Raw genomic sequence first — 14199 nt, forward strand, 5'->3', positions numbered from 1 at the left:
AATGTTTCCTCCAAATAGATCGAAAAAGGATACTGTTCTCTTTAAAAGTCCCTTCATCTTTACTGAGCTTGCTTCTCTGTGACTGACGTTATAAAGCTTCAACATGAAAGCCAATACACTGCTGTAAGTTTCATATCCCAACGTATATTCATTGAACAAGTCTTGTTAATTTTCTTTACTAAAATTACTGTTCGTGCAAGGAGATGGACAAAATGGGTGTTCCCTCACATCCTATAACAATCATCAATAACCTGCATCCTGATTTTAAGGAAGTAGTTACTGCAGATTCGACAACATGATATCTAATTCCTTGGAATCTATTAAAGGAATTACACAAGTATGCATTCTATTGCTGGCTATGTTTAACATTTATCGAGAATTGTAAGATTGTACGAGCTTGTGACTGTACACATTTGTCCACAGATTTTGTATATAAAATGTATACGTAAACAACATTTTATTCATCTTACGGTGAATAAATACAGTAAATAAAGAATATATTATCAAAGCAAGTCTGGAAAATTTTAATGGCACTGTGAAATTTCGTGGATGACGAATGCATATCCAGGTCACTTTATATACTTTGGACAACAATTATGAACAGAAATGCAACGGAGTTAAAAGTGAAAAATGTGGTTTTATGGCCAACAAATTTAAGACAAATTAATGGTTATTGATCGAAATGGGCAGCTTACACGAACAGACTTACTGTTTCACTAAGGGAGAGTGTATTTTTTAGAGCTCTATTGTTTAAAACGAACCATAGTTCAAAGACGAAGTACGGCTAAGAAATGCAATAGGAAGTGATGCTGTATCAAAGCTGACAGTCATATAAGAGAATGGTACGAAAAACCAAACCAAACCAAACCAAACCAAACCCCATGGCGCAACAGCCCCGAAGGGCCTTGGCCTACCAAGCGACCGCTGCTCAGCCCGAAGGCCTGCAGATTATGAGGTGTCGTGTGGTCAGAACGACGAATCCTCTCGGCCGTTATTCTTGCCTTCTCAGACCGGAGCAGCCATCTCACCGTCAGATAGCTCCTCAATAGTTGTAATCACGTACGCTGGGTGGACCTCGAACCAGACATCCGATACAGGTAAACCCGAACCCGGGACCTCCGAGTAAGAGGTGGTTACGCTACGCTCTACACCGCGGGGGACGTTTCAAAATAGCTTCTGAAAACCCTATAGTTTCCAATGTTATTTTATAGTGCAGAAAGTGGGGCAATTAAATGAGAAGTTTGGAAAAACGTGGTTGCACGATGTGGTACTGCAATAGGTTGTTATGGGTATCTTGGATGGAGCAAAGAAATAACGAATCATTTCTCAGTGAATATAATGTGAAGAAATGCTATCCTCCATTTATCACACGAGAATTGTGCTACTCTTTGGTCATAGCCTATGCGATGCATAGACCAGATGGAGAAGAAAACCAACAGACCACTGAGTCCATCAAGCCATGAAGTAGAAAAACATCGGGGGAGACTATTCAAGCATATTAAATGACAAGTTGCCAGTTTTATCACTGAAAGACGTAGTTAATGATGACAAGGTGATGGAACCACAATCAAACGTAAAACTTTTACAAGTAACATCAACTCGTAGTAAGCACCGAACAGGATATCGTTTGAGTAAGACTCTGGAATCTAAGGTCAGCTATTCCTATGTAAGAAATATTGTTCTGAACTGGTAAAACGCGCACAGAAGATTTCTCCATATGTCGTGGAGTAATCTGGACACTGATGGCTTCAGTACTGAAATAATGAGAAGAGCGCGGAGTTCCTTCCTCTTAAAAGTAGAACATTTGATCATTTGTAAACTTAGCTGTACAACATTCACTGGACTTTCACGTATACTTACAAAAATGTGAGTGTAAATTTAGCAACACTCATTTAATGGTCGGCAACCAAGTCATTCTGAATGTGCACACCAATGCCCATCCCTGTTTGTAATAGTCATGAATAGCTTGATCGTGGGAGAAGGAAGGAACATGTTCCAAAGATCTGCTTTCCATTATTGAGAAGACGACATGTGTAATCTGTTTATAGCAATTGATACGTTTTCTTGCATATTTTAAACCGTTTCTGCGACCATACCTCACAAAAGGTCGTTCAAGTCTTTGATGTGAATGAGATTTCATAATCCTTGAAGTTCTTAGAGTATATCTAGTGGGGTACTTCGGGGTATTTGTTCAAACATTTTGTTTAAACTGCCGCAAGGATCTATAGAACTTTTCCTCAACTTCAAACAATTTTCCCTTCACCAGTGATTTAAAATATAACGTAAGTCAATTAATGTAATATATATTCACTTTGCCGATCGGTATAAAATGAATTTTATTAAATTTAGTATAAGATTAATGTAAATAATTTGGAATTACTTTTAAAAATATGTAAATTAGAGTTATCTATAAATTAAGTTTATAATTTTCACAGTCTGACGGAATTTAACAGAGATAAATTCAAGAGTTGAAACTATAATCTTTGAAATATCGAGGGTTACGGGAATATTGAAAATGAAAATCCGCAGTTTGTTTACAGTCATTCCACCGGGTCAGTAATGAAATGAATGAAGTCCCCATCTAGCGGCGAGGATAGGAATTGTTCCGAAACCATTCGCACTCCTATGGGGCAATGATTAATGAGTGAGAGATGAAATGGTATAGGATAATCTTTTTGGAATGAAAGATGACAGGGAATACCGGAGTACCCGAAGAAAACCTGTCTTGCCTCCGATTTGTCCAGCACAAATTTCACATGGAGTAACCGGGATTTGAACCACGGAACGAAGTGATGAGAGGCCGGCGTGCTTCCGCCTTAGCCACGGAGGCTTCATACAGGAGTGTTGCCAACATTAATTACATAATTAAAGCAATCACATTCCTTTCACGATATTGATACGAGATACACTTCCCCACAAACTTATTTTTTTGGATACAATTAGGCCTCCAGGTGAAAACAACAGGTTCCTTCGGCCTGAGAGGTTAGTTGATTGTCTTTCGCCATATGTTTTGTGAATTAAATGGTGACACGTTTCAATCCACTGCCTCTTAGGGGGGCAATGGAATATCCTTCACATAGCCCGAGGGTGAATCTATGATTGAGTATAACCTGAAGAAACCACAGCCGTCTCCATTCAACCTGTGAACGGCATTGGAGGAGTAATCTCGGTACGAAGTGAGATACAGTGGTTTTCACTATGCCCTTGGTCTATGAATTAGCCTGGTATTCATTTTTAATGTAGTAATAATAAAATAATAATCGTATGGCCTCAGCTACCGTGTGCAGACATTTCGATTTGACGCCATCTGGCTGTCTGCTCGTCAATTTCGACGTTCCGTTTTACTCTAGGACCACTAGATGGCAGACCGAGTAAACCGGATCTCTCTTGGGCGTCTGTGGCTGAGATTTAATGAATTTTGTTGTGTAAACACCAAATGTGTCACCAGAGATCTTTTATATGCCGACATCGTACGACATGGAGTGTCGAATGGACTTCTTTCCGTCCTTCATAAAATCCGACTACCTCTGCCGGGTTTGAACCCGCTATCTTGGGATCCGGAGGCCGACAGTCTACCACGGATCCACAGAGGTAGCTTTTAATGTAGTATGAGTGGATTTCAGGGCTATGTCGATCTCCAGGAGTGAAAATCTCGTTAAATAAATTTGGACATAAATAAATGTCTTATGGCTGGGTGGTTATCTGGAAATTTGCGCCGTTGAATTAGCGGTACAAAATGTGTGAAGCGATGTTACGTAGCAACCGTGCAGGCTGTGTGTGAAGTATTAATGGATAACCACGGCTAAGAGAAGGCACATAGAAGGCTCACAGCTAAATGATGCAAATACATTTATCGTTATAAATATGAGTTTCATTTATTGAAAGACGTATTTAGGCTACTAAAGCTAATTTTCGCAAAGGAAAATTTCACATCATACTCTTCGATATCCTGACAGGAAAAAGAACCCAAGTTCTTCCACGTGAACCGAGCATGGTTTTACTCCCTTGGATAGGCATTCCCTTTGGGGGAAGGACAAGGCAATTAATAATTCTTGGAGATAGTTTCTAAGAATCTCAAATATTGAAAGATTGGTTTAAAAAGGAGAGTACCATCACGAAATCTCAGAACGAACCGCTGAAGACGATCGACAGTATTGCTATCTCTCAATACGGGCATTTAGACAGATCAGCTAAAAGTGTGGTCGGACAAAAATGCAAGGAGTTTGCTCAGATTCAGCATTAGATTTAAAGCGTTCGTCATGTGGCCATGGTATCTTTAATATGATACTGAGTACTGCAGTCCCGCTGCCGGGGTTCGTGCTCCTGCTGCCGCAGCTTGATGCCGGGTGCCGTGTGCAGGAACTGGCGGGGGTGACGCCGCCGATAGGGCTCCCACACGGCGGGTCACCGCCGTCAGTGCGTCACGATCACGTCTGGTGCTGACTTGGTCGAGTCGACGCTGAACGGCCTCTGCTGTTGTTGCTGTTGTTCCATCTCGATGACCGCCTCTGCTCGGAACTGAGCTTGCGGCACTGGAGGAGGCTGTCCTGGCGTCACACTCCCCGCGTGATGGTGGTGATGGTGGTGGTGGTGGTGTCCTTGTTGTGGTAATGTAGAGAAATCCTTGCCACCTCTCGTGGCCGACCCTCCACGGTTGCCGTATCCGAATGTGGAGAAGCCGCTGGTGTTTGAGGAGCTGTTATGCTGGGGCGGTCGGGGCATGCTCCTGCTCTCACTTGTCGTGATGCTGTTGTATCTGGGGGTGATTGGAGGAGGTGGGGGAGGAGGAGTCATGCTAGCATCAGAGTTAGTGTTGAGGAACAAACTTTCGCGAGTCTGACACTCATTGTCCCGCATCTCCGGCAAGGGAAACGTCGACATTTCCAAGTCATCACACTCGTCTTCCCCGTAGTGATGATGATGATGGTGATGATTGTCTCGGAGGAAGACGGCGTCTCCGTTGGCAGGTACTCCAGCAGGGGGTTGCACGCCAGGTGGCACAGAGGTACCGTGGTTGGCCTGCAGCAGGATAGGGAGCAGGTCTCCTGCGCTGGGCACGTAACAGTCGTCTGGGGCACTGCGATGGGGAGACGAGTCGTCGTGTTCAGAGTCTGCTAGGAGAGGGTTACCTCCTCCGCCCGCGCTGGAACTGTTGGCCCGACTCCGGACGGCCGATGGGGTCATGCGAGGTGACATCAGCGGAGGAGCAGTCTTACCAACCTCGTCGAGCCGGCTCTGCCGAGACTGGCGGAGATGCTCCTGTAAACACACAAGATAACGGATTAGCGTCCTGGGAGCTGGCAGAGCGATACATTCATTACAGCACTTGTCCATTAGCCGCCGTGATCCATCTCACATAACCTCATTATCAGTAATAATATAACAAATGCTAGGACAAAAAGAACTCATGTTGTGTGAGAGACAGGCAGCGATGTGAAGAGTACAAGAAAGAAGTAACTGGGCTCGATTACAGTCACCTGAGGAAAATTTTACTCAATTACAAATTACGTTTTCAACAAGTAGTTGGTACAAGTACAATTATTTTACAGAATGTTAGGCTTAAGGAAATCACCGCTCTTTTTCTTGTCGCTTGGGGCTGGAATATTAAGAAAGCTTGCAAGTAAAAAGGAATATATTACTTCATTTTGTGTAAGTGTCTTTTAATATTAAAAACATTTCTTAACAGACAAAGTAGGGCAAAACGCAAACAATTTGCTCAATTGTGCCGAAAGTTGAAGGGCTAAAAGGCCCGGAAAGGTTTAAAATTGTGTGTCTTGGACAGCTCTATCAAACTACAAAACACGTTTCGAAAATCACTTACGGCCTAAATACAGTTCCGGAAAAACAGCCTAAATGTTTTTCTATTTGTTTTACGTCGCACCGACACAGATAGTTCTTATGGCGATGATGGGATAGGAAAGGCCTAGGAATGGGAAGGAGGCGGCCGTGGCCTTAATTAAGGTACATCCCCAGCATTTGCCAGGTGGTTAAAATGGCAAACCATCGACAACCATCTTCAGGGCTGCCGACAGTGGGGTTCGAATCCACCGCACGGCCAACTCACCCGGTCAGCCTGAAATCTCTTGCTTCTTTACTCGTTTTATTTTTGATTCAAATCTTAGTCAAATTAACTTATTTACATAACTTGTTCCTTGGTTCAATACCCTCAGGATGTTTTTGAGTTTTGAAAAATGTCCACACCGAATGCAGTTATAAGGGCTTAAATGAAACTCTGCATTGACTCACATTAGCGTTCGTAGTGGTAGAAAAATCACAAACTGTTATTCTAATAGACCGGATAACGATGATTAAGAAAATGATTGAAAATTTTAGGAATAAAAAGTAATAATTTCTCATAAACCAAACCCCATGGCACTACAGCCATTGAAAGGCCTTGGCCTACGAAGCGACCGCTGCTCAGCGCGAAGGCCTGCAGATTACGAGGTGTCGTGTGGTCAGCACGACGAATCCTCTCGGCCGTTATTCTTGGCTTTCTAGACCGGGGCCGCTATCTTACCGTCAGATAGCTTCACAATTCTAATCACGTAGGCTGAGTGGACCTCGAACCAGCCCTCAGGTCCAGGTAAAAATCCCTGACCTGGCCGGGAATCGAACCCGGGGCCTCCGGGTGAGAGGCAGACACGCTACCCCTACACCACGGGGCCGGCATAATTTCTCATACTTTAGTATATTTTATTTACCTAAAATTCGTAGCTCGTATCCCTAGGATGTTTTCAACATTGCGTTGCTTGCCCGACTGTGGACTCTTTTTAGCATAGAGACATTAAGTGAGACTGATCATAATACTTTGGATTTTTCGAAATTGTATTTCTCCATAATGTTTGTAGTTAACGAATTTTAGTGTTTGAAATGATTTTCCACTTATTTTGAAAATAAATTAATTGTTTCTTAAAATTATCTTCACTAATCCACTACGTCTTAAGGAAGAAGTACATCTTAGCATTTACTGAAAGGACGCCCTACAGGAGCACTTGAAAGAATACCTGTGTATAATTTTAAGAACATCTTTGGAATGTTTTTGAAGGTACTGGTTCTGTTGTAGTAAAACTGAAACAAGTTGTATTTACCACAGTTTAATTTTTCACGTTTCTGTTTCCGTGCGATGTGTATCAATTACTAGAATGTAACGATTATAATTTTATTTCTGTGGTGTAGTCATTAGTGTGATTAGCTGCCACCCCCGGAGGCCCGGGTTCAATTCCCGGCTCCGCCACGAAATATGAAAAGTGCTACGAGGGCTGGAACGGCATGTACTCATTCTCGGGAGGTCAACTTTATTAATTAATTTAGTCAAATGATCAATATAAACAATAAAAAAACACGATTCACACAAAAATAAAAATATACAGGGTGTTTAAAAATGCATGGCATAATTTCAGGGTAGGATTCCTCACATATAGAGAAGGAAAATAGCCTGTATGAACTTGGCTCCGCAAACGCTTACTTTTCGAGATATCAGAGTCTGTCGTGGGCTAGAATCTCAGGTGTTGGCTGTCTTGCATGTTGTCATGTACTCCGGTCAGTACTTAACAATGTCCGGTGTTGTACGGAATGTTTGAAAGGACCTTACAATTCTACCGCGAAGTGTTGCTTCATCCTCGCGTACACTTCGTTTAAACCCACACAAAGAAGTCGAATGGGTTCAGATCAGGTGATCGTGGAGCCCTAGAAAGTACGCATTTCCAGGCCCATATTCATATATACCATTTGTCCTTCTATGTATGTGAGAAATCCAATCCTGAAATTATGCCGTGTGTTTTTGAAACACCCGGTATGCACACATATGCCGAGTCAGCTAAGTGGGCAGTCTCGCGCTGTCAGGACGAAGGAGAGAGGGAACAAGTGAGTCGGAAAGTGCTGTTGGGGAGTCAGGTGCATTATGAGACGTACAAAGAATTACAAATAAAAAAGCCTTTAAAACGGTGTCAGATTTCCCCGTGGGAAATCAAATGATCAGAAATATGTCTTTTATGTCCCTCAGTGATGGCCATCCGTTAGTACTCTACATCACAGCCTGCACGGTTGCTAGGTAACATCGCGTCTCATATTTTGTACCGCTAATTTGTCCTGCTCTTTGACTGAATGGTCAGCGTAGTGATCTTCGGTTGAAACGACGCCGGGTTCGATTCGCAGTGGGGTCGTACATTTTAATTTTAAATGGCTAATTTTTTTTTGCTAGTTACTTTATCGCACCGAAACAGATAGGTCTTATGGCGACGATGGGACAGGAAAGGGCTAGGAGTGGGAAGGAAGCGGCCGTGGCCTTAATTAAGGTTCAGCCCAGCATTTGCCTGGTGTTAAAATGGGAAACCACGGAAAACCATTTCCAGGGCTGCCGACAGTGGGGTTCGAAAATGGGAAACCACGGAAAACCATTTCCAGGGCTGCTGACAGTGGGGTTCGAACCTACTATTTCCCGAATACTGGATACTGGCCGCACTTAAGCGACTGCAGCTATCGAGCTCGGTGCTAATTTTCTTAACTCGAGGTCTAGATGTTTGTACTGTCCCCAACATCCCTGCCTGCAACTTACACACCACAAATAACACTATCCTCTACTACACTTACAAGTAGATTCCTATACACGGCAGATGCAGCCCACTCTCATCTCGGGGTCTGTTTACAAGGGTTGTACCAAGCTAGAAACAGCCACACGAAATTATTATTATTATTATTATTATTATTATTATTATTATTATTATTATTATTATTATTATTATTATTATTATTATTCGGATCGTTTTGGCCTTCTAGGCACCACGGGAACCGCCTTAACTCCCTTTTTTTGCTATTTGCTTTACGTCGCACCGACACAGATAGGTCTTATGGCGACGATTGGAGAGGAACGGCCAAGGAATGGGAAGGAAGCGGCCGTGGCCTTAATTAAGGTACAGCCCCACCATTTGCCTGGTGTAAAAATGGGAAACCACGGAAAACCATCTTCAAGACTGCCGACAGTGGGATTCGAACCCACTATCTCCCGGATGCGAGCTCATAGCTGCGCGCCCTTAACCGCACGGCTAACTCGCCCAGTCTTAACTCTTAGCTATGGTCTTCTTTTTTTTTTTCTCACCCCAGTACTCTTTCATTTTCTGACTGTCTGCCAGTTTTCTTCCATTCGTCCACTTAGATCTAGTGGTCTATGGTTTTCTGCTACCAGCGCAACATCCGGCAAACATAATCTAGTTTAACTCTTATTCACATTGATGACTTAGAATGCGTGTTCGTAGAGGTATGTGCAACCAAAAGTAAATGGTTCTTATTCAAGTAGGTGGATTCGCGAAAACACTCTGGGATCCCTCGCTGAGTCCGAAGGAAAAGCCAACCCTGGAGGGTAAACGGACCACGATACGATACCTAATTAATTCTAATTTTCATTAACTTACTATATTCTAAGAGGTGTTTTAGAAACATTTCTAATATAATACGGAGTTAAAGTGGATAAGCTGTGGCTTGTGGTTGCTTGGGTTTAAATTATAAAATACAAGGAGACCAATTGGAATTCTGTAAATATCTATTTTACAAAATTGTGTTTCACTGAGGTCTTACGAGTTCTCTTTGTAATTCGACTGTGTGCTGTAAAAAGCTTTCAGCCACGAGGGCCAGAAAAATGTTATAGTATGGTGACATTTCTTGAAGTTTCTAGACGAGAGGTGCTCACACTGGCCATTTAGGGCACACAGCGCTCACTGTAAGGGGGCTGGCGGGTGATAAGCGTATGTTATTCAGACACAGTGACGTTTTGCTTACGTCACAGGCTGTCAAGTTTGAGCGAAGTTCTCCCGGTCACTTTCGATCACTGCGACGTTATCAGAGTTTGAAATGGAGACAGAAAATAATGAAAGAAAGAGGGCAGAATTCTTCAATATACGTTGTGAGAAATAACTTGTCCGCCTCTGTGGTGTAGTGGTTAGTGTGATTAGCTGCCACCCTCGGAGGCCCGGGTTCGATTCGCTGCTCTGCCACGAAATTTGAAAATTGGTACGAGGGATGGAACGGGGTCCACTCAGCCTCAGGAGGTCAAGTGAGTAGAGGTGGGTTCGATTCCCACCTCAGCCATCCTGGAAGTGGTTTTCCGTGGTTTTCCACTTCTCCTCCAGGCAAATGCCGGGATGGTACCTCCTAACTTAATGCCACGGCCGCTTCCTTTCCTCTTTCTTGTCTATCCCTTCTAGTCTTCCCATCCCCCAACAAGGCCCCTGCTCAGCACAGGAGGTGAGGCCGCCTGGGCGAGGTACTGGTCTACCTCCCCAGTTGTAACCCCCGACCGAAAGTCTCAAGCTCCAGGACACTGCCCTTGAGGCGGTAGAGGTGGGATCCCTAGCTGAGTCCGAAGGAAAAGCCAACCCTGGAGGATAAACGGACTACGATACGATACCTAATTAATTCTAATTTTCATTACTATATTCTAGGAGGTGTTTTAGAAATATTTCTAATATAATACGGAGTTAAAGTGGATAAGCTGTGGCTTGTGGTTGCTTGGGTTTAAATTATCTGATAGACTGACCGACAGCGCAATCACGCTTGCCGGGAGTGACATTAGTCAGGTTATTTATTTGAAGGCATACCGTACATCTATTTGGTAGGTGCATTTACATTGTTGTTATTGTAAATTAATCTTGAATATTAAATATCTATGTCGTCACTCGTGATGGAACTCTCTCGCCATTTGCAGGCTAGACGCCGATGACCTAGATGTTAGGCCCCTTTAAACAATAAGACCCCTCATCAAACATCACTTTTAAATTCTCCATTGAAGCTCATTCTTCTACTTATATCATTCCACGCCAACTCACTACTGACAGCTCGAAGCATACCGCATAATCGAGCATCACCTCTCCACATTCCCAAGTCTTCCCAGCCTAAAGTTTGCAACATTTTCGTTACACTATTTCCTAGTCGGAAACCACCCAGAACAAATTGTGCTGCTTTTCTTTCAATTTCTTCCAGTTCTCGTATCGAGTAGTCCTGGTGAGGATCCCATACACTGGAGCCATACTCTAACTGCGGTCATACTAGAGACTTCGGACGCACCCAGTACTAAAAGCCATATGCTAAAGAAAAACGCCTCTTTTCGCTTTTTTGCGGGTCTGTTTCCACTTAAAATCCCATGATAGCTATTGACCTTCTTCTTCTTCTTCATGTCCCGTGGCCCCTTATATATGCCCGCAGTGTGGGCTCTATGAAGCATCACTCAGGGTTTGTTCTTCTGATCCATAGAGAGTATTTCCTCTACTTCTCAATCTGGGCAACAGGGACGTCATTCCTCCTCAGGGTCGTTTCACCTGCTCGCCAATATATTGCTTCTTGACGTCTTCGGTCTTTCCTTTGTTCTGTGATAGTATGATATTTTTTTATCACACCGCTTGGCGTGTCCGTGCCTTGGGTGTTGCATCTCCTTCAGTTTATAACCAATAGCATTGATTAACCAACTCTCTAAATTCATCACTTGTCACTAATTCTATTTCCTTCTGACACTTTAGGAACCATCTCAACTTTGTCACCTCTGATATTGTAACATTTCAGCTCTTCTTAGTCAGTCGATCATCAGTCATACGGAAGATATGCCCGTAGAACAGCATTTTTTCTTTACTCACCTCTTACGACAGGGAGGGGGTACCGTGGATGCATTCCACACGTACCGACCGAACATTGTTAAAAACCATTGTTTGATCGTATTATAATATTTCTTATCTTTATCCATTGTTTGATCGTATTATAATATTTCTTATCTTTATTCCAAGATTGGTCTCCTTTCCGAAATAAATAAAGCACGGATATCCCTTTAGAGGAAATTGCCCATTCTGCAGCTGCCATTTCTCGTAAATTACTGTGGTCGTCTGACGAGAAGGGACGTGAATGTGGGGCAAGAGGTGCGCATGCGCTTATCTCAAGTCACAAGGCCTGACAATAAACACCTGTTCCGTCCATGATGACTTTTGCGAACTGAGGTGCTGTCGTTAAGTTTCAAAGTGGTAGCACTTTCTGCTTTAGTAACACATTTAAAATATACACTGCATAATGAACAGTTTGATGATGCATATGCATTCTTTCAGAGAGCTCGCATTGTCTGGCACGACTGATGTTTGTAGCTAAGAGTGTAGTATCTGTTACTCCTGCCGCACCTACAAGCTGCCGCGATTTCTCGTCAGACGCTGATAGTAGATTGATTAATTCTTATTACTTGGCTGTAGTAAATTTTTAAACGATCCTAGTACTAATAATAATCGTATGGCTGCAGCTACCGTGTGCAAACATTTTAATTTCACGCCTTCTGTCTGTCTGCTCGTCAATTTCGACGTTGCGTTTTACTCTAGGCCACAGGTGTCAAAGCTTGTGTGCCGTAAACGCAGCACCTGTAAACGAAGACGCAAGACGCTTCTCCTCTGTTTGCTTGTACACGCCTAGCGGCGATAGACTCCAGTTTTCTGTTTTCGTCTACAAGTAATCCTTGAACATATTCTGTGATAAAAGGAGTAACATAGTAATTTGTTAGTGTGTGTTTATCTACTTCTGTATCAATACGGTCGCTTGGAGAGAGTCTACTTCTTTTTTTTAATTCGTTATGCCCATCTGAGGAGCGCGTGTGAACTTATATAGCACAACGTTTCTTCTTGTCTTCCCAAAATCTCTTCATCCTTTTGCTGTGCATCTTTTTGCGTTCTTCCGTCCATTCTGTAGATTGTCTTTTAGATTGATAAGCAAATTTGTGTTTGTTTATGAGATCCCTGAATTTTTCCGTCTTGCAACATTTCTTCATTAATACCAATTTCCTGAAGATCTTTGTTTACATCTATAAGGCACTTGGGACTTTTTAAAGATACTGCGAGATTTAGTATTTTCTTTGTTAGTCTATTGTTATCCATCCTGATCAGATGAGCATAGAATTTTAACCTAATGGTGTCTGTGATTTTTTCTGTTACTTGATATATTTCCTGTGATCTTCTTTTCATTTATGGATTTAGGTCCTAGATTATCCTGAAATTTTCCTCTCTTGTTTTTTGATGCTTTTTATTTGTGATCTGCCTCCAGTTAGAGTTTCTGATGCATAAAGTGCTTCTGTTTCGACAACTGTATTGTAGGGTCGTAATTTTGCGTTTTGGGATATGGATTTTATTTTGTATCTGCTCCAGACAATTTTGTATTCTTTTTGTAATTTTGTAATTCTGTCTTTGTTTGCTTGCTGATTTATTCCATTTGGTTGTATAGTTTCACTTAGGTATTTGAATTTATCTACTTGGGAGATTATCCCATATTTAGTGATTGGAGGATGGTTGTTAAATCCTGATTTTGTACCTTGCATATACTTTGTCTTTTCACATGAAATTTGCAGACCTGTTCTCGCCACTACTTAATTAAGTTTTTCTACGGACTGGAGTGCTTCTTGTTTGTTGTTGGAGAGGATTGCCAAGTCATCTGCAAAGGCGAGGCAGTCAAGGCTAATTTTGTTTTTGAGAAGTTTGCCAATATTTATCCCTTTAGTTTCATTGTGCCATTGTCGAATCTCTTTTTCCAGAACTAGATTGAATAGTGGTGGTGATAATCCATCTCCTTCTCTGATCCCTATTGTAATTTCAAATGGCTCTGAAATTTCTCCTAAAAGTTAAACTACCGAGCTCGATAGCTGCAGTCGCTTAAGTGCGGCCAGTATCCAGTATTCGGGAGATAGTAGGTTCGAACCCCACTGTCGGCAGCCCTGAAAATGGTTTTCCGTGGTTTCCCATTTTCACACCTGGCAAATGCTGGGGCTGTACCTTAATTAAGGCCACGGCCGCTTCCTTCCCACTCCTAGCCCTTCCCTGTCCCATAGTCGCCATAAGACCTATCTGTGTCGGTGCGACGTAAAGCAACTAGCAAAAAAAAAAAAAAGGTTTAACTCAGAGTTTGCTTGATCAATTCCCTTGTTTTTTTTGTCGAATTGAAATTCCTCAAGGATGTTGAATACAGTCTGTCATCTATTGAAATATCAGCTTTTTTGAAGTCAACAAAGGTAATTTTTTTTTACGAATTTGTAAAGCAGTTTTTAGGTTTAAGATTTGCCCTTGGCTTAAAGGCGTAAAATAACAGCCAGGAAACATCTTGAGGCAACCTCTAAAGCTCAGTACCTTAGTTGTATCCCTGAGACCGACTTCGATCGATCTCCCCACTATCTTCAACTTGTTAGCATGGTGGAAATGT

General features: G+C 42.4%; 1 protein-coding gene across 1 annotated transcript in view; it reads right to left on the reverse strand.

Annotated features, from left to right (window-relative positions):
• Positions 1-3844: 3844 nt before the first annotated feature.
• Positions 3845-14199, reverse strand: part of LOC136875841 (uncharacterized) — a 479643-nt gene continuing 469288 nt past the window's right edge. Inside the window, exon 5 of the mRNA XM_068228200.1 lies at positions 3845-5259. Within this exon, the coding sequence (XP_068084301.1) occupies positions 4414-5259 (846 nt within the window). The 3' untranslated portion in view covers positions 3845-4413. The remainder of the gene's footprint in view (positions 5260-14199) is intronic.

This window comes from Anabrus simplex, chromosome 6, assembly GCF_040414725.1.
Source record: "Anabrus simplex isolate iqAnaSimp1 chromosome 6, ASM4041472v1, whole genome shotgun sequence".
Taxonomy (NCBI): Eukaryota; Metazoa; Arthropoda; class Insecta; order Orthoptera; family Tettigoniidae; genus Anabrus; species Anabrus simplex.